Here is a 20739-nt window from a genome sequence, read left to right on the forward strand (position 1 = left end):
TGGCGTAGTGAGCATGGTGTGGTATGGTGTGGTGAGCATGGTGTGGTATGGTGTAGTACGGTGTGGTATGGCGTAGTGAGCATGGTGTGGTATGGTGTAGTATGGTGTAGTATGGCGTAGTGAGCCTGGTGTGGTATGGTGTAGTGAGGGGTTTGTGGTGAGGGGTGGTGTGGTGAGGTGTCGTGAGGGATGATGTGGTGTGGGATGGTGTGGGTGAATGTGATGTGGGTTCATGTGATGTGGTGTGGGATGGTGTGGGATATGTGATGTGGTGTGGGTTAATGTGGTGTGGTGTGGGATGGTGTGGGTTAATGTGATGTGGTGTGGGATGGTGTGGGTTAATGTGATGTGGTGTGGGATGGTGTGGGTTAATGTGGTGTGGGATGGTGTGGGTTAATGTGGTGTGGGATGGTGTGGGTTAATGTGGTGTGGGATGGTGTGGGTTAATGTGATGTGGGATGGTGTGGGTTAATGTGGTGTGGGATGGTGTGGGTTAATGTGATGTGGTGTGGGATGGTGTGGGTTAATGTGGTGTGGGATGGTGTGGGTTAATGTGGTGTGGGATGGTGTGGGTTAATGTGATGTGGTGTGGGATGGTGTGGGTTAATGTGGTGTGGGATGGTGTGGGTTAATGTGGTGTGGGATGGTGTGGGTTAATGTGGTGTGGGATGGTGTGGGTTAATGTGGTGTGGGATGGTGTGGCGTTAATGTGGTGTGGGTTAATGTGATGTGGTGTGGGATGGTGTGGGTTAATGTGATGTGGTGTGGGATGGTGTGGGTTAATGTGGTGTGGGATGGTGTGGGTTAATATGGTGTGGGATGGTGTGGGTTAATGTGGTGTGGGATGGTGTGGGTTAATGTGATGTGGGATGGTGTGGGTTAATGTGATGTGGGATGGTGTGGGTTAATGTGGTGTGGGATGGTGTGGGTTAATGTGGTGTGGGATGCTGTGGGTTAATGTGGTGTGGGATGGTGTGGGTTAATGTGATGTGGGATGGTGTGGGTTAATGTGGTGTGGGATGGTGTGGGTTAATGTGGTGTGGTGAGCTGCCTACCTTCATTGGGTAAGGTGTAGCGGGCATATTCAGGGAAGTAGTTTTCGATTTTGGATTTTCCAGCTAATACCTTCTCAGCCAACATGTCCTGCTTGTTCAGAAATAATATGACCGATATAGTGCGTAACCATCTGGAGATTAACAACAAACAAACAAACATTAAAAAATGTCAGGTCCAGGATAAAGACTTGACTGTGTAATTAAAATATAGAGTACCAGTCAAAAGTTTGGACACACGGACTCATTCCATGGTTTTTCTTTATTTTTACTATTGTCTACATTGTAGAATAATAGTGAAGACATCAAAACTATGAAATAACACATATGGAATCATGTAGTAACCAAAAAAAGTGTTAAACAAATCAAAATATATTTTGCATTTGAGATTGTTCAAAGTAGCCACCCTTTGCCTTCATGACAGCTTTGCACACTCTTGGCATTCTCTCAACCAGCTTCATGAGGTAGTCACCTGGAATGCATTTCAATTAACAGGTGTGCCTTGTTAAAAGTCAATTTGTTGAATTTATTTCCTTCTTAATGTGTTTGAGCCAATCAGTTGTGTTGTGACAAGGTAGGGGTGGTATACAGAAGATAGCCCTATTTGGTAAAAGACCAAGTCCATATTATGGCAAGAACAGCTCAAATAAGCAAAGAGAAACAACAGTTCATCATTACTTTAAGACATGAAGGTCAGTCACTGAGGAACATTTCAATAACTTTGAACGCTTCTTCAAGTGCAGTCTGGAAAACCATCAAGCGCTATGATGAAACTGGCTCTCATGAGGACCACCACAGGAAAGGAAGACCCAGAGTTACCTCTGCTGCAGAGGATAAGTTCATTAGAGTTACCAGCCTCAGAAATTGCAGCCCAAATAAATGCTTCACAGGAAACTGAGTGAATCAGGCCTTCATGGTCGAATTGTTGCAAAGAAACCACAACTAAAGGACACCAATAATAAGAAGAGACTTGCTTAGAGCAAAAAACACAAGCAATGGACATTCAACCAGTGTAAATGTGTCCTTTGGTCTGATGAGTCCAAATGAGAGATATTTGGTTCCTACCACTGTGTCTTTGTAAGACGCAGAGTAGGTGAACAGATGATCTCCGCATGCGTGGTTTCCACCGTGAAGCATGGAGGAGGAGGTGTGATGGTGTGGGGGTGCTTTAGACTAGTCCTGTACTGTCAGTTCTAGCATAAAAATGTAACTGTGTAAGATTCATGGGCATATTCGGGTAGTCTAGTAACTTTAAATGATTCTGTAGATTCTAAAGCTGTACTGTTCTGTGTCGTATAAGTCTTTAGTCTCACTCCGGGGGCTTTATCTTAACAAACCTAATGTGACTGTAAACCAAAGCACTTGCAGTGCCACAGAATGCTGCAAGGTGTGCTGCAATACGACGCAACATTTAAAAGGAGGGAACCACTGTAGGTCAAGGGTGCGTCAGAAATATTTTTGCTATTTTTCACAGCCATTATTATGAGTGTAATAGCTGCCGTTGGCGTGAAAGTTTGGCTTTTAATGACTAATAGAGTTGTAAGGTGTGACGAAGGCTTGGCCACTCACTGGCCGATCAACGTGTTCCATGGCTGAAGACGGTTCATTTCCAGTTCTGTAGGTTATTGACGGCATTAGCATTGTCATCTCCAATTTGGCTGGGGGCACGGGAATATTCTCGTCCTAGTCCATTGTGGATTGATACAGTAAAAAAAAAAATATCCAGTGTTTGCTCAATATGCTGACATTGGCTTCAACAAGTATAGATGTTTATGCGTCACACTTCTCCTCAGTATAAAATACTAGGCTCCTGTAAAGGGTATTGTATGTGTGAGGCATGTTTTAGATAAAGCCTAGGCTCCTGTAAAGGGTATTGTATGTGTTAGGCATGTTTTAGATAAAGCCTAGGCTCCTGTAAAGGGTATTGTATGTGTGAGGCATAGTTTAGATAAAGCCTAGGCTCCTGTAAAGGGTATTGTATGTGTTAGGCATGTTTTAGATTAAGCCTAGGCTCCTGTAAAGGGTATTGTATGTGTTAGGCATGTTTTAGATAAAGCCTAGGCTCCTGTAAAGGGTATTGTGTGTGTTAGGCATGTTTTAGATAAGCAAGATAAAGCCTAGGCTCCTGTAAAGGGTATTGTATGTGTTAGGCATGTTTTCAATAAGCAAGATAAAGCCTAGGCTCATGTAAAGGGTATTGTATGTGTGAGGCATGTTTTAGATAAAGCCTAGGCTCCTGTAAAGGGTATTGTATGTGTTAGGCATGTTTTAGATAAAGCCTAGGCTCCTGTAAAGGGTATTGTATGTGTTAGGCATGTTTTAGATAAAGCCTAGGCTCCTGTAAAGGGTGTTGTATGTGTTAGGCATGTTTTAGATAAAGCCTAGGCTCCTGTAAAGGGTATTGTATGTGTTAGGCATGTTTTAGATAAAGCCTAGGCTCCTGTAAAGGGTGTTGTATGTGTTAGGCATGTTTTAGATAAAGCCTAGGCTCCTGTAAAGGGTATTGTATGTGTGAGGCATGTTTTAGATAAAGCCTAGGCTCCTGTAAAGGGTATTGTATGTGTGAGGCATGTTTTCAATAAGCAAGATAAAGCCTAGGACTGCCGTTGATGTGGCCTTATAGGACTGAATAATGTTTGGAGGAGCGTGTCTTTGGTAAACGGACAAGATAGTCTACATGGAGGGGTTTATGTTCCATGATGGACATATAGTCTACATGGTTTATGTTCCATGATGGACATATAGTCTACATGGTTTATGTTCCATGATGGACATATAGTCTACATGGAGGGGTTTATGTTCCATGATGGACATATAGTCTACATGGAGGGGTTTATGTTCCATGATGGACATATAGTCTACATGGTTTATGTTCCATGATGGACATATAGTCTACATGGTTTATGTTCCATGATGGACATATAGTCTACATGGTTTATGTTCCATGATGGACATATAGTCTCCATGGAGGGGTTTATGTTCCATGATGGACATATAGTCTACATGGAGGGGTTTATGTTCCATGATGGACATATAGTCTACATGGTTTATGTTCCATGATGGACATATAGTCTACATGGTTTATGTTCCATGATGGACATGTAGTCTACATGGTTTATGTTCCATGATGAACATATAGTCTCCATGGAGGGGTTTATGTTCCATGATGGACATATAGTCTACATGGAGGGGTTTATGTTCCATGATGGACATATAGTCTACATGGTTTATGTTCCATGATGGACATATAGTCTACATGGTTTATGTTCCATGATGGACATATAGTCTACATGGTTTATGTTCCATGATGGACATGTAGTCTACATGGTTTATGTTCCATGATGGACATATAGTCTACATGGAGGGGTTTATGTTCCATGATGGACATATAGTCTACATGGTTTATGTTCCATGATGGACATATAGTCTACATGGTTTATGTTCCATGATGGACATATAGTCTACATGGTTTATGTTCCATGATGGATATATAGTCTACATGGTTTATGTTCCATGATGGACATATAGTCTACATGGTTTATGTTCCATGATGGACATAAAGTCTACATGGTTTATGTTCCATGATGGACATATAGTCTACATGGTTTATGTTCCATGATGAACATATAGTCTACATGGTTTATGTTCCATGATGAACATATAGTCTACATGGTTTATGTTCCATGATGAACATATAGTCTACATGGTTTATGTTCCATGATGGACATATAGTCTACATGGTTTATGTTCCATGATGAACATATAGTCTACATGGTTTATGTTCCATGATGGACATATAGTCTACATGGAGGGGTTTATGTTCCATGATGGACATATAGTCTACATGGTTTATGTTCCCTGATGGACATATGGTCTACATGGAGGGGTTTATGTTCCATGATGGACATATAGTCTACATGGTTTATGTTCCATGATGGACATATAGTCTACATGGTTTATGTTCCCTGATGGACATATAGTCTACATGGTTTATGTTCCCTGATGGACATATAGTCTACATGGTTTATGTTCCATGATGGACATATAGTCTACATGGAGGGGTTTATGTTCCATGATGGACATATAGTCTACATGGAGGGGTTTATGTTCCATGATGGACATATAGTCTACATGGTTTATGCTCCATGATGGACATATAGTCTACATGGTTTATGTTCCATGATGGACATATAGTCTACATGGTGTATGTTCCATGATGGACATATAGTCTACATGGTTTATGTTCCATGATGGACATATAGTCTACATGGTTTATGCTCCATGATGGACATATAGTCTACATGGTTTATGTTCCCTGATGGACATATAGTCTACATGGTTTATGTTCCATGATGGACATATAGTCTACATGGTTTATGTTCCATGATGGACATATAGTCTACATGGTGGGGTTTATGTTCCATGATGGACATATAGTCTACATGGTTTATGTTCCATGATGGACATATAGTCTACATGGTTTATGTTCCATGATGGACATATAGTCTACATGGTTTATGTTCCATGATGGACATATAGTCTACATGGTTTATGTTCCATGATGGACATGTAGTCTACATGGTTTATGTTCCATGATGGACATGTAGTCTACATGGTTTATATTCCATGATGGACATGTAGTCTACATGGTTTATGTTCCATGATGGACATATAGTCTACATGGTTTATGTTCCATGATGGACATATAGTCTACATGGTTTATGTTCCATGATGGACATATAGTCTAGATGGAGGGGTTTTACACACATCACAGCCCGGTTGTGATACAGCCTGGATTTCGAACCAGGGTGTCTGTAGTGACGCCTCAAGCACTGAGATGAGGTGCGTTAGACCGCTGCGCCACTCGGGAGTGGCTACTTGGTGAATGCATTGGGCAGGACAAAAAAAACAGCCTGTCATTGAGAGGAGAGGAGAGGAGGCAAGGCTTGGTTGTTAATCAAATGAAACGGAATGGGAACAAAATCATTCATTTTTATGTTTCTAAATACGATGTTTACGGGCAGAAAAGGCTAATCTCCCTGGTTCCATGTGCATTATGGGCAATGTGCATCAGGGCTGGATAGGCTGCTCTTCCGTTGTCAAAATCCCTGCCATAACCAACCACTTTACCACTAAAACCAGATTTTGGTTGGTCTTAAATATTCCCAACGGCAGCATACTGAAATTGGCACCTTGGCTCATGTTTTTAAGTGCACACCTCAGGTATTCCCACCTCAGTGCAAGCGAGCTCATATAAGACCGGTAATTAACCAATCCTGCAGCTCGGCTTTTAAACTAGAAGAGTGACGGCTTTAACAGGTCGAAATTGCAAACGAGCGTGCGTTTGACAATTGTGCCAGCCGAAAATAACGCCCTTGGATTGGAAGATTGGGAGTTCGATCCCTGGTCAAGTCATATCAAAGACTAAAAATGTGACCTGATCTTCTTGGCACTCAGTGTTAAGGAGGTGGATTGGCTGATCTGCTTGGCACTTAGTGTTAAGGAGATGGATTGGCTGATCTGCTTGGCTCTTAGTGTTAAGGAGATGGATTGGCTGATCTGCTTGGCAGGAGAGGGATTGGCTGTTCTGCTTGGCAGGAGAGGGATTGGCTGATCTGCTTGGCAGGAGAGGGATTGGCTGATCTGCTTGGCAGGAGAGGGATTGGCTGATCTGCTTGGCTGGAGATGGATTGGCTGATCTGCTTGGCAGGAGAGGGATTGGCTGATCTGCTTGGCAGGAGATGGAATGGCTGATCTGCTTGGCAGGAGATGGATTGGCTGATCTGCTTGGCTGGAGATGGATTGAGGGTAAGGCCCTGCAGTAGACTAGTGTCCTGTCCAGGGAGTGCACTTGTAATTCAAACAGGAGATACAGGTGGAGGACCTTCATTTGATCACTCTTTTGTTGCTGACAATGCTAATTTGTAGTATATTTGAGGTTTTAAAGGCTTCTAAAGGGGCCTCCTGAGTGGCGCAGCGGTCTAAGGCGCCACTACAGACCCGGGTTCGATCCCACAGGCTGTGTCACAACCGGCTGTGACCGGGAGTCCCATAGGGCGGTGCACAATTGGCCCAGCGTCGTCCCGTGTTTGGGGAGGGTTTGGCCCGGGGGGGCTTTACTTGGCTCATTGCACTCTAGCGACACCTTGTGGCGGGCCGGATGCCTGCAGGCTGACTTCGGTCGTCAGTTGAACGTGTTTCCTCCGACACATTGGTGCGGCTGGCTTCCGGGTTAAGGGGGTGGGTATTAAGAAGTGTGTTTTGGAGGACGCATGACGCGACATTCGCCTCTCCCAAGCCCATTGGTGAGTTGCAGTGATGAAACAAGATCGTAATTGGATATCACAAAATAGCTATCCAATTGAAAATTGTCAGACTTGATTTGCCCTAACGAAAAATGTATCAACCCCGACATAAAATGTCCATTAATTACAATCAACATAATAATTCACAATTCCTGTTGAAGCAAGATTATTTTCCTGCTACAGCAAACTGGCTCAAATTAAGATCCTACATCTGTAGGCTCATCCCCTATGGGCCATCCTGGCTTGGACAAGGCAACTTACTTACTTTATACAGCCTGTGTTGTATGGACATATGAAGGGTTATAAACGGACCTGTTATTCTAGGTACTGTGGAAGAGGGTTAGGGTTATATCAGTATTTATAAATTGGGTGGTTCGAACTCTGCATGCTGATTGGCTGACAGCCGTGGTATATCAGACCGTATACCACGGGTAAGACGAAACACTTATTTTTACTGCTCTAATTACATTGGAAACCAGTTTATAATAGCAAAAAGGCGTTGCATCGTACCTAAGAACAACCCTTAGCCGTGGTATATTGGCCACATATCACACCCCCTCGTGTCTTATTGCTTAAATATAGATCTAAACAGACCTGTTATTCCAGATATGGTGAAAGAAGCCCAGGGATAGAGGGTTAGGGTTATATCAGTACAGAACTGGTCAAAGGTTTTATAACACCTACTCATTCAAGGGTTTTTCTTTATTTTTACTATTTTCTACATTGTAGAATAATAGTGAAGGCATCAAAACTATGAAATAACACACATGGATTCATGTAGTATCCAAAAAAAGTGTTAAATCAAAATATATTTAAAATAACAACCCTTTGCCTTGATCACAGCTTTGCACTCTCTTCGCATTCTCTCAACCAGCTTAACCTGGAATGCTTTTCCAACAGTCTTGAGGGAGTTCCCACATATGCTGAGCACTTGTTGGCTGCTTTTCCTTCACTCTGCGGTCCAACTCATCCCAAACCATCTCAGTTGGGTTGTGGTCTAGTGATTGTGGAGGCCAGGTCATCTGATGCAGCAATCCATCACTCTCCTTCTTGGTCAAATAGCCCTTACACATCCTGGAGCTGATGGGATGGGCGTACTGCTGCTGGTTAAGTGTGCCTTGAATTCTAAATAAATCACTGACAGTATCACCAGAAAAGCACCCCCAAACCATCACACCTCCTCCTCCATGCTTTACGGCGGGAAATTCACATGCAGAGATCATCCGTTCACCCACACCGCGTCTCACCAAGACATGGAAGTTGGAAGCAAAAATCTCTAATTTGGACCAAAGCACAAATTTCCACCGGTCTAATTTCCATTGCTCGGGTTTCTTGGCCCAAGCAAGTCTCTTCTTATTATTGGTGTCCTTTACTAGTGGTTTCTTTGCAGCCATTTGACCATGAAGGCCTGATTCACGCAGTCTCCTCTGAACAGTTGATGTTGAGATGTGTCTGTTACTTGAACTCTGTGAAGCGTTTATTTAGGCTGCAATTTCTGAGGCTGGTAACTCTAATGAACTTATCCTCTGCAGCAGAGATAACTCTGGGTCTTCCTTTCCTGTGGTGGTCCTCATGAGTGTCAGTTAACTCTAATGAACTTATCCTCTGCAGCAGAGATAACTCTGGGTCTTCCATTCCTGTGGCGGTCCTCATGAGAGCCAGTTTCATCATAGCGCTTGATGGTTTTTGCAACTGCACTTGAAGAAACTTTCAAATTTATTGAAAAGTTCTTGAAGCAGGCTAATGTTCCTATCCACTCAGTAAGGCCAGCAGGCTAATGTTCCTATAGACTCAGTAAGGCCAGCAGGCTAATGTTCCTATCCACTCAGTAAGACCAGCAGGCTAATGTTCCTATAGACTCAGTAAGACCAGCAGGCTAATGTTCCTATAGACTCAGTAAGACCAGCAGGTTAATGTTCCTATAGACTCAGTAAGGCCAGCAGGCTAATGTTCCTATCCACTCAGTAAGACCAGCAGGCTAATGTTCCTATCCACTCAGTAAGGTCAGCAGGCTAATGTTCCTATCCACTCAGTAAGGCCAGCAGGCTAATGTTCCTATCCACTCAGTAAGACCAGCAGGCTAATGTTCCTATCCACTCAGTAAGGCCAGCAGGCTAATGTTCCTATAGACTCAGTAAGGCCAGCAGGCTAATGTTCCTATCCACTCAGTAAGGCCAGCAGGCTGATGTTCCTATAGACTCAGTAAGGCCAGCAGGCTAATGTTCCTATCCACTCAGTAAGACCAGCAGGCTAATGTTCCTATCCACTCAGTAAGGCCAGCAGGCTAATGTTCCTATCCACTCAGTAAGGCCAGCAGGCTAATGTTCCTATCCACTCAGTAAGGCCAGCAGGCTAATGTTCCTATCCACTCAGTAAGGCCAGCAGGCTAATGTTCCTATAGACTCAGTAAGACCAGCAGGCTAATGTTCCCATCCACCCAGTAAGGCCAGCAGGCTAATGTTCCTATAGACTCAGTAAGGCCAGCAGGCTAATGTTCCTATAGACTCAGTAAGGCCAGCAGGCTAATGTTCCTATCCACTCAGTAAGGCCAGCAGGCTAATGTTCCTATAGACTCAGTAAGGCCAGCAGGCTAATGTTCCTATCCACTCAGTAAGGCCAGCAGGCTAATGTTCCTATAGACTCAGTAAGGCCAGCAGGCTAATGTTCCTATAGACTCAGTAAGGCCAGCAGGCTAATGTTCCTATCCACCCAGTAAGGCCAGCAGGCTAATGTTCCTATAGACTCAGTAAGACCAGCAGGCTAATGTTCCTATAGACTCAGTAAGGCCAGCAGGCTAATGTTCCTATAGACTCAGTAAGGCCAGCAGGCTAATGTTCCTATCCACCCAGTAAGACCAGCAGGCTAATGTTCCTATAGACTCAGTAAGGCCAGCAGGCTAATGTTCCTATCCACCCAGTAAGACCAGCAGGCTAATGTTCCTATAGACTCAGTAAGACCAGCAGGCTAATGTTCCCATCCACCCAGTAAGGCCAGCAGGCTAATGTTCCTATAGACTCAGTAAGGCCAGCAGGCTAATGTTCCTATAGACTCAGTAAGGCCAGCAGGCTAATGTTCCTATAGACTCAGTAAGGCCAGCAGGCTAATGTTCCTATAGACTCAGTAAGACCAGCAGGCTAATGTTCCTATCCACTCAGTAAGGCCAGCAGGCTAATGTTCCTATAGACTCAGTAAGGCCAGCAGGCTAATGTTCCTATAGACTCAGTAAGGCCAGCAGGCTAATGTTCCTATAGACTCAGTAAGGCCAGCAGGCTAATGTTCCTATAGACTCAGTAAGGCCAGCAGGCTAATGTTCCTATAGACTCAGTAAGGCCAGCAGGCTAATGTTCCTATAGACTCAGTAAGGCCAGCAGGCTAATGTTCCTATAGACTCAGTAAGGCCAGCAGGCTAATGTTCCTATCCACTCAGTAAGGCCAGCAGGCTAATGTTCCTATCCACTCAGTAAGGCCAGCAGGCTAATGTTCCTATAGACTCAGTAAGACCAGCAGGCTAATGTTCCCATCCACCCAGTAAGGCCAGCAGGCTAATGTTCCTATAGACTCAGTAAGGCCAGCAGGCTAATGTTCCTATAGACTCAGTAAGGCCAGCAGGCTAATGTTCCTATCCACTCAGTAAGGCCAGCAGGCTAATGTTCCTATAGACTCAGTAAGGCCAGCAGGCTAATGTTCCTATCCACTCAGTAAGGCCAGCAGGCTAATGTTCCTATAGACTCAGTAAGGCCAGCAGGCTAATGTTCCTATAGACTCAGTAAGGCCAGCAGGCTAATGTTCCTATCCACCCAGTAAGGCCAGCAGGCTAATGTTCCTATAGACTCAGTAAGACCAGCAGGCTAATGTTCCTATAGACTCAGTAAGGCCAGCAGGCTAATGTTCCTATAGACTCAGTAAGGCCAGCAGGCTAATGTTCCTATCCACCCAGTAAGACCAGCAGGCTAATGTTCCTATAGACTCAGTAAGGCCAGCAGGCTAATGTTCCTATCCACCCAGTAAGACCAGCAGGCTAATGTTCCTATAGACTCAGTAAGACCAGCAGGCTAATGTTCCCATCCACCCAGTAAGGCCAGCAGGCTAATGTTCCTATAGACTCAGTAAGGCCAGCAGGCTAATGTTCCTATAGACTCAGTAAGGCCAGCAGGCTAATGTTCCTATAGACTCAGTAAGGCCAGCAGGCTAATGTTCCTATAGACTCAGTAAGACCAGCAGGCTAATGTTCCTATCCACTCAGTAAGGCCAGCAGGCTAATGTTCCTATAGACTCAGTAAGGCCAGCAGGCTAATGTTCCTATAGACTCAGTAAGGCCAGCAGGCTAATGTTCCTATAGACTCAGTAAGGCCAGCAGGTTAATGTTCCTATAGACTCAGTAAGGCCAGCAGGTTAATGTTCCTATAGACTCAGTAAGGCCAGCAGGCTAATGTTCCTATAGACTCAGTAAGGCCAGCAGGCTAATGTTCCTATAGACTCAGTAAGGCCAGCAGGCTAATGTTCCTATAGACTCAGTAAGGCCAGCAGGCTAATGTTCCTATAGACTCAGTAAGACCAGCAGGCTAATGTTCCTATCCACTCAGTAAGGCCAGCAGGCTAATGTTCCTATAGACTCAGTAAGACCAGCAGGCTAATGTTCCTATAGACTCAGTAAGGCCAGCAGGCTAATGTTCCTATAGACTCAGTAAGGCCAGCAGGTTAATGTTCCTATAGACTCAGTAAGGCCAGCAGGTTAATGTTCCTATAGACTCAGTAAGACCAGCAGGCTAATGTTCCTATAGACTCAGTAAGGCCAGCAGGCTAATGTTCCTATCCACTCAGTAAGGCCAGCAGGTTAATGTTCCTATCCACCCAGTCTCTTTTTATCGGTATTTAACTGTTATGAAAGTTGTATTGTCAATTCGTTTTGTATTTAAACGCCACTTTGAACGTGTACATGACACTGCAACAACATGTCCCCATGGGGACCATAAGGGCAGTAAAGTGAAGTAAACATTCAGTGAGGATTATATAGAGATGCTGTCAGTATGATGTGAGGGGAGATTTTCCATATAATCAATAACAGGTTGCCAAATAATGTAAAAATGTCTCTAACTTTTTCCTCAAGCCAACAAGTGATTTTCTCCAGTGGGATACAACTATTAACTTCTGATAGCCACATTGCAACTGGCAGGGGAGGAATCTGTTTTCCATTTCAAGGCAATACATTTCTTGGCCATCGCTAGCAATATTGATGTTATCTTTACAGCATGGCTTTGCCTAAGATTGGTGTTAGTAAAGTTACCCAGTAGACAGACCTCTGGGTCTAAAGGGAATGCAACCCCGTGAATTGAGGATATGGTATCTCATACCCCCCTGCCAGAAACCGTGTAGTTTTGAACACTGCCAAGTGGAATGGAGGAACGTTCCTTCATCTGAGCCACATCTAAAACACAGGGAGGAGATATCTGGGTTGAACTGGTGCAGTCTAGATGGGGTGATATAGAGCTGATGGAGTCTGATCTGTATCTGGATCAGTCTGTATCTGGAGTTCAATGTGGATGTAACACCATAGGGTTATGATGCTGAAGCCCATAGGGTTATGATGGTGAAGCCCATAGGGTTATGATGCTGAAGCCCATAGGGTTATGATGGTGAAGCCCGTAGGGTTATGATGGTGAAGCCCATAGGGTTATGATGGTGAAGCCCGTAGGGTTATGATGGTGAAGCCCATAGGGTTATGATGCTGAAGCCCATAGGGTTATGATGGTGAAGCCCATAGGGTTATGATGGTGAAGCCCGTAGGGTTATGATGGTGAAGCCCATAGGGTTATGATGGTGAAGCCCATAGGGTTATGATGGTGAAGCCCATAGGGTTATGATGGTGAAGCCCATAGGGTTATGATGCTGAAGCCCATAGGGTTATGATGGTGAAGCCCATAGGGTTATGATGGTGAAGCCCGTAGGGTTATGATGGTGAAGCCCATAGGGTTATGATGGTGAAGCCCATAGGGTTATGATGGTGAAGCCCATAGGCTTATGATGCTGAAGCCCATAGGGTTATGATGGTGAAGCCCATAGGGTTATGATGGTGAAGCCCATAGGGTTATGATGGTGAAGCCCATAGGGTTATGATGGTGAAGCCCATAGGGTTATGATGGTGAAGCCCATAGGGTTATGATGGTGAAGCCCATAGGGTTATGATGGTGAAGCCCATAGGGTTATGATGGTGAAGCCCATAGGGTTATGATGCTGAAGCCCATAGGGTTATGATGGTGAAGCCCATAGGGTTATGATGCTGAAGCCCATAGGGTTATGATGGTGAAGCCCATAGGGTTATGATGGTGAAGCCCATAGGGTTATGATGGTGAAGCCCATAGGGTTATGATGGTGAAGCCCATAGGGTTATGATGGTGAAGCCCATAGGGTTATGACGGTGAAGCCCATAGGTGACCATCTAAAAGGAAACTTATGCTTGGTCAAATACAGACAACGGTAAGATTTCACTTTTATCAAAATTGAACTAATATCCAGAGAAATAACTATTATACTGTAATAGGTTTTGTAAGTGAGAGAGGGAGGGAGTATTCTGGGTTTGTTAGAAATAAGATAAGGTCGTCCGCAAAGACTTATGGGTATGGGGGCCCGCCTCAAAGCCATGTATGTCAGGGAACGTTCTAATGGCCTCAGCCATGAGGGGCGAAGAGGTGGGGGATGTACTTGGTCTTTCACCAAATTGATCTATCTTCTGTATACCCCCTTACCTTGTCACAACACAAGTGATTGGCTCAAACGCATTATGAAGGAAATAAATTCCACAAATGAACTTTTAAGAAGGCACACCTGCTAATCGAAATGTATTACAGGTGAAGCTGGTTGTGAGATAGCTTTGCACACTCTTGGCTATCATCAAGGCAAACGGTGGCTATTTGAATAATTTTGATTTGTTTAACGCTTTTTTGGTTACTACATGATTCCATATGTGTTATTAAATTCCATTTTTCACTTCACTGGAACTAAGGGGCCTATCCCAACCATGAAAAACAGCCCCAGGCCATTAATCCTCCTCCACCAAACTTTACAGTTAGCACTATGCATTGGGGCAGGTAGTGTTCTCCTGGCATCCCCAGATTCGTCTGTCGGACTGCCAGATGGTGAACCGTGATTCATCACTATTGTGCATGGTGATCTTAGGCTTGTGTGCAGCTGCTCGGCCACGGAAACCCATTTCATGAAGCTGCCGACAAACAGCGCTGACGTTGCTTCAAGAGGCAGTTTGGAACTCGGTAGTGATGCAACCGAGGACAGACGATTTCTACAAGCTACGCGCTTCAGCACTCGGCGGTCCCGTTCTGTGAGCTTGTGTGGTCTACCACTTTGCAGGCTGAGCCGTTGTTGCTCCTAGACGTTTACACTTCACAATAACAGCACTTACAGTTGACCGGGGGAAGCTCTAGCAGGGCAGAAATTTGACGAAACTGAGTTGTTGGAAAGCATGGCATCCTATAACAAGTGCCACGTTGAAAGTCACTGAGCTCTTCATTAAGGCCATTCTACTGCCAATGCTTGTCTATGGAGATTGCATGGCTGTGTGCTCGATTTGTATACACCTTGTCACCAATGGGTGTGGCTGAAATAGCCAAATCTCCTAATTTGAATGGGTGTCTACATACTTTCGTATATATGGTTCTACACAGACCTGTTATTCCAGATACTGCGGAAGAGATCCAGGGCTTCCCGTAGCCTGTTGGTGTTGTTGTCCTCTCTTATGACCATGTTGTAGCTGCTGCTGGCAACCACAAAGATGATAGCAGTCACATCTATAGGAGAGGAGGAGAGGAGATGATAGCAGTCACATCTATAGGAGAGGAGGAGAGGAGATGATAGCAGTCACATCTATAGGAGAGGAGGAGATAAGATGATAGCAGTCACATCTACAGGAGAGGAGAGGAGGAGATAAGATGATAGCAGTCACATCTAGAGGAGAGGAGGAGATAAGATGATAGCAGTCACATCTATAGGAGAGGAGAGGAGGAGATAAGATGATAGCAGTCACATCTACAGGAGAGGAGAGGAGGAGATAAGATGATAGCAGTCACATCTATAGGAGAGGAGAGGAGGAGATAAGATGATAGCAGTCACATCTACAGGAGAGGAGAGGAGGAGATAAGATGATAGCAGTCACATCTATAGGAGAGGAGAGGAGGAGATAAGATGATAGCAATCACATCTACAGGAGAGGAGAGGAGGAGATAAGATGATAGCAGTCACATCTATAGGAGAGGAGAGGATGAGATAAGATGATAGCGGTCACATCTACAGGAGAGGAGAGGAGGAGATAAGATGATAAGATAAGATCCTTCTACAGCTGCACCATTGAGAGCACTGGTTGCATCACTGTCTGGTATGGCAACTACTCAGCCTCCGACCACAAGGCACTACAGAGGGTAGTGCGAACGGCCCAGTACATCACTGGGGCCAAACTTCCTGCCATCCAGGACATCTATACCAGGCTGTGTTAGAGGAAGGCCCTAAAAATTGTCAAAGACTGCAGCCACCCTAGTCATAGACTGTTCTCTATGCAACAGCACAGCAAGCGGTACCGGAGCACCAAGTCTAGGACCAAGAGGTTTCTAAAGAGCTTCTACCCTCAAGCCATACGACTCCTGAACAGCTAATCAAAGGGCTACCCAGACCCCTCTTTTACGCTGCTGCTACTCTCTGTTTATTATCTATGCATAGTCACTTTAATAACTCTACCTACATCTACAGGGGCCGCAGGGTAGCGAGCATTGGACTAGTAACCGAAAGATTGAAAGATCAAATCCCCGAGCTGACAAGGTACAAAATCTATCGTTCTGCCCCTGAACAGGCAGTTAACCCACTGTTCCTAAACCCGTCATTGTAAATAAGAATTTGTTCTTAACTGACTTGCCTAGTTAAATAAAGGTTAAATAAATATAAATATTACCTCGACTAACTGCTCTTTAACTATTTTTTTATAATTTTTTTTTACTTAAAACGGCATTGTTGGTTAAAGGGCTTGTAAGTCAGCGTTTCACTGTAAGGTGTATTTCACCTGTTTCACCTGTTGTATTCAGCATTTAGCAAATCCAGGCGTTTGGATGACGTGAAGTAGGAGCTCTTTGGTCACGCACACCAGTGGTGGGTTTAGTGTCGACATGAGAATGCATAAGCAGCAAATAACACAAAAAAAATGATTTTATAAAATATTGAACTTGGCCTTTACTCATTGTTCGTACAGATATTGGCAAGACTAATTCAAAGTACTTTTTCAAGCACTAATATTCATTTTCAAGGACCATCAATTTGTAATAGTTACTGTCATGCAATTGTTTCTAGTCGCCACCAGGTGGCGGTATATCACCCCAGTATATCACCCCAACCAACTTACTATTCATCACTACCTGACAAGTTCTACTCAATAACACGTTTCTTATTGACGTGAGTGATAAGTACTGATCGCTATAGCTACAAAAAAAAAACACATCTGCTTTCCGACTGGCAGTTTTAATGTCGCCAGTCGGAAGAAGGACGGTTGGGCTGTGTGAGGAAAACGTCAGATGAACGGCTGCTGCTTGAAAAAGACCGTTCTTGAGAGAAAAACATTTCTAACTGGCGCCAATTCACCCATGTTGACACATTTTCGTTGCGCCTTACACGGTGTGGGTTGGTGTGCTGCAGTGGTTTAAAAAAGGTAGGTCAACTTATACTTAACAAAAATATAAACGCAACATGGAAAGTGGTTTTCTAATATTTTTTTATATTAACATATTTAATCATTTTGTGTTCTCCTCTCATTTCAATTCTAGCACTTTTCAAGTACCAACTGGAGAAAATGTCTGATTTTCAAGGTATTCTAGGATTTGAATTTCAGAGTGATAAATTCAAGTACTTTAAGCATCTTAAATCACCTTGTGTAATGTTATCTGGTTTCAATAAAGATAAAAGCACCGCTGAAAGTAGAAGACTGGGTTTAAAAGCTATACTAGGGTGTCTCCTAGGGTGTATCCTATGATGTATCCTAGGGTGTATCCTAGGATGTTTCCTAGGGTGTCTCCTATGATGTTTCCTAGGGTGTCTCCTAATATTTTCTGTTGCAGCTAATGGATTTAGGGATGTTTTCCCGGACCCAGAATGAGCCTAGTTTTAGTCTAAAAACAACTGTAAGACCCCCTTGAGGTATAAATGTTTCATTTATTGAATTTGGCCCATAGAAACACACTGAATGGCAAAAGGGCAGTCAAAAAAATAAATGATAAGAAACAAGGTTTTGAAGAGTCTGTTGTCCTATATATAGGAGATATAAGAAAGATCAGGAAATATTTTACACATATTTAACGTAAAACAACCTCCATATATTAAAAAATAAAAAAACGGGACCAGTTATCTTCAGACGAGTCCCGTAACACTTGTGGTGATCGTAGAGCAGAACGGAGACCCCCACCGTGTTCGTGAGAGTCTTCCCCTTTTCACAGAGTGCTCAATAGGTAGGTAGGTCGTAGGTCAAACCCTTCGGACGCTACACACGTTTGCGTGAGAAGACCGATTTTTGGGATGTCTCCTGGTCTGACAAACGCCTCTCTACTTCTGTCACCTTTCACCTCAGATGGGATGTCTCCTGGTCTGACAAACGCCTCTCTACTTCTGTCACCTTTCACCTCAGATGGGATGTCTCCTGGTCTGACAAACGCCTCTCTAGTTCTGTCACCTTTGACCTCAGATGGGATGTCTCCTGGTCTGACAAACGCCTCTCTAGTTCTGTCACCTTTGACCTCAGATGGGATGTCTCCTGGTCTGAAAAACACCTCTCTAGTTCTGTCACCTTTGACCCCAGATGTGGAAGAACGATATCAGCAGATGAGGTGGATTGAGATGCATTCAATGGAAAACAACAGATATCAGATATACTTAAACTGATGGATTTTAAACAAAATCTCTCTCAGAGCAATTGCATTAGTATAAAATAATATACTTTTGTTTTGAGCATACAATATAGCTCAGTCTTTAAATTATTTATCTTATATACACTCATTTTTGCTCATCTTCATCAAGGGTGTCAATTATTTCGGACCACACACACACACACACCACATACACACACACACCACATATACACACACACACACACACACACACACCACATACAACGCACCATTAAAGCACTGGATCCATTTTCTCCTTTCGTCTCTCTGTCCGCCAACATCAAACATACTGAGAGAGAAGAGGGAGGTGAGAGCAGAGAGGGAGGAGGGAGGAGAGAGGGAGGAGAGAAACAGAAGGAGAGAAGATGTAATATTAGGTCACATAACCACATGTAACACTGGACTGGCTGACTGGACTGGCTGACTGGACTGGACTGGACTGACTGACCTGACTGACTGACTGACTGGACTGACTGACTGACTGGACTGGCTGACTGACTGGCTGACTGGACTGGCTGGACTGACTGACTGGACTGGACTGGACTGGCTGACTGGACTGGACTGTCTGGACTGGCTGACTGGACTGGACTGACTGACTGACTGACTGGACTGGCTGGACTGGCTGGACTGACTGGACTGGCTGACTGACTGGACGACTGGACTGACTGACTGGACTGGCTGGACTGACTGACTGGACTGGCTGGACTGGACTGGACTGGACTGACTGGACTGGCTGACTGGACTGGACTGGCTGACTGGACTGGACTGGACTGACTGGACTGGACTGACTGGACTGGACTAGCTGGACTGGACTGACCTGTCTGGACTGACTGGACTGGACTGGACTGGACTGACTGACCTGACTGACTGACTGACTGGACTGACTGACTGGACTGGCTGGACTGACTGACTGGACTGGCTGGACTGACTGACTGGACTGGACTGGACTGGCTGACTGGACTGGACTGACTGACTGACTGACTGGACTGGCTGGACTGGCTGGACTGGCTGACTGGACTGACTGACTGACTGGACGACTGGACTGACTGACTGGACTGGCTGGACTGACTGACTGGACTGGCTGGACTGGACTGGACTGGACTGACTGGACTGGCTGACTGGACTGGACTGGCTGACTGGACTGGACTGGACTGACTGGACTGGACTGACTGGACTGGACTAGCTGGACTGGACTGGCTGGACTGGACTGACCTGTCTGGACTGACTGGACTGGACTGGACTGGACTGACTGACCTGACTGACTGACTGACTGGACGACTGGACTGACTGACTGGACTGGACTGGACTGACTGGACTGGACTGGCTGACTGGACTGGCTGGACTGGACTAGCTGGACTGGACTGGCTGACTGGACTGGACTGACCTGTCTGGACTGACTGGACTGGACTAGCTGGACTGGACTGACAGAGTAGTGATGCTGATCTAGGATCTGGTGCCCCCTGTCCATCTAATCATATTCATTATGATCTGACCCTGGTTCAGCCCTCTTACCCTGTCTGAGATGCTTTATGAGTCCAAAATCTGCTTCAGTTAATCTTTTCACCAGAGCAGAGCAAGAGAGCGAGACAGAGACAGAGACAGAGACAGAGACAGAGACAGAGACAGAGACAGAGACAGACACAGACACAGACACAGACACAGACACAGACACAGACACACAGACACACAGACACACAGACACACAGACACACAGACAGACAGACAGACAGACAGACAGACAGATATAGAGAGACAGATATAGAGAGACAGATATAGAGAGACAGATACAGACAGATACAGACAGATACAGACAGATACAGACAGATACAGACAGACAGAGACAGACAGAGACAGATACAGACAGATACAGACAGAGACAGACAGATAGAGCGAGAGAGAGAGAGAGCCAGACAGATACAGACAGACAGAGAGAGATAGAGAGAGAGGCAGATAGAGAAAGATACTTACTGAAAGTTGACTTTGTCTACCTGGAATCGGGTCTCGAATATCCCTGAAGTTAACACTCTGCATCGTAGCAGGTCCTGGTCTGTGGGACTGTAGTCTCCTTGTCTTACTGAGTCAATTCTGTCCAGGAAACTGCAGAGACAAACACACACACACCGTTATCAATCGTGTCATTCTGTGTCACTAGGGTTGACTGTAGTCTCCTTGTCTTACTGAGTCAATTCTGTCCAGGAAACTGCAGAGACAAACACACACACACTGTTATCAATCATGCCATTCTGTGTCACTAGGGTTGACTGTAGTCTCCTTGTCTTACTGAGTCAACTCTGTCCAGGAAACTGCAGAGACACACACACCGTTATCAATCATGTCATTCTGTGTCACTAGGGTTGACTGTAGTCTCCTTGTCTTACTGAGTCAACTCTGTCCAGGAAACTGCAGAGACACACACACCGTTATCACTCATGTCATTCTGTGTCACTAGGGTTGACT

The 20739-nt window shown here is 44.6% G+C and overlaps 1 protein-coding gene across 11 annotated transcripts in view; it reads right to left on the minus strand.

Moving 5' to 3' along the window:
- LOC110530889 (guanine nucleotide-binding protein G(olf) subunit alpha) overlaps positions 1-20739 on the minus strand; it is a 147663-nt gene that overhangs the window by 2865 nt on the left and 124059 nt on the right. For 9 of the 11 annotated variants that reach the window (XR_005052995.1, XR_005052996.1, XM_036986678.1 and 6 more), the window contains 4 exons: positions 20251-20379; positions 18513-18571; positions 15036-15156; positions 1056-1186 (listed from right to left, as the gene is read on the minus strand). Coding sequence is in view for 9 of the 11 variants with exons in the window: in XM_036986678.1 (XP_036842573.1) it covers positions 1056-1186; positions 15036-15156; positions 18513-18571; positions 20251-20379 (440 nt within the window). In the remaining 2 variants the exon portion in view is untranslated. Of the gene's footprint in view, positions 1-1055; positions 1187-15035; positions 15157-18512; positions 18572-19794; positions 19830-20250; positions 20380-20739 lie in introns of those variants that run through there. The other 2 variants (XM_036986682.1, XM_036986685.1) reach the window with 2 other exon arrangements.

Source organism: Oncorhynchus mykiss, chromosome 8 (genome assembly GCF_013265735.2).
Source record: "Oncorhynchus mykiss isolate Arlee chromosome 8, USDA_OmykA_1.1, whole genome shotgun sequence".
Taxonomy (NCBI): domain Eukaryota; kingdom Metazoa; phylum Chordata; class Actinopteri; order Salmoniformes; family Salmonidae; genus Oncorhynchus; species Oncorhynchus mykiss.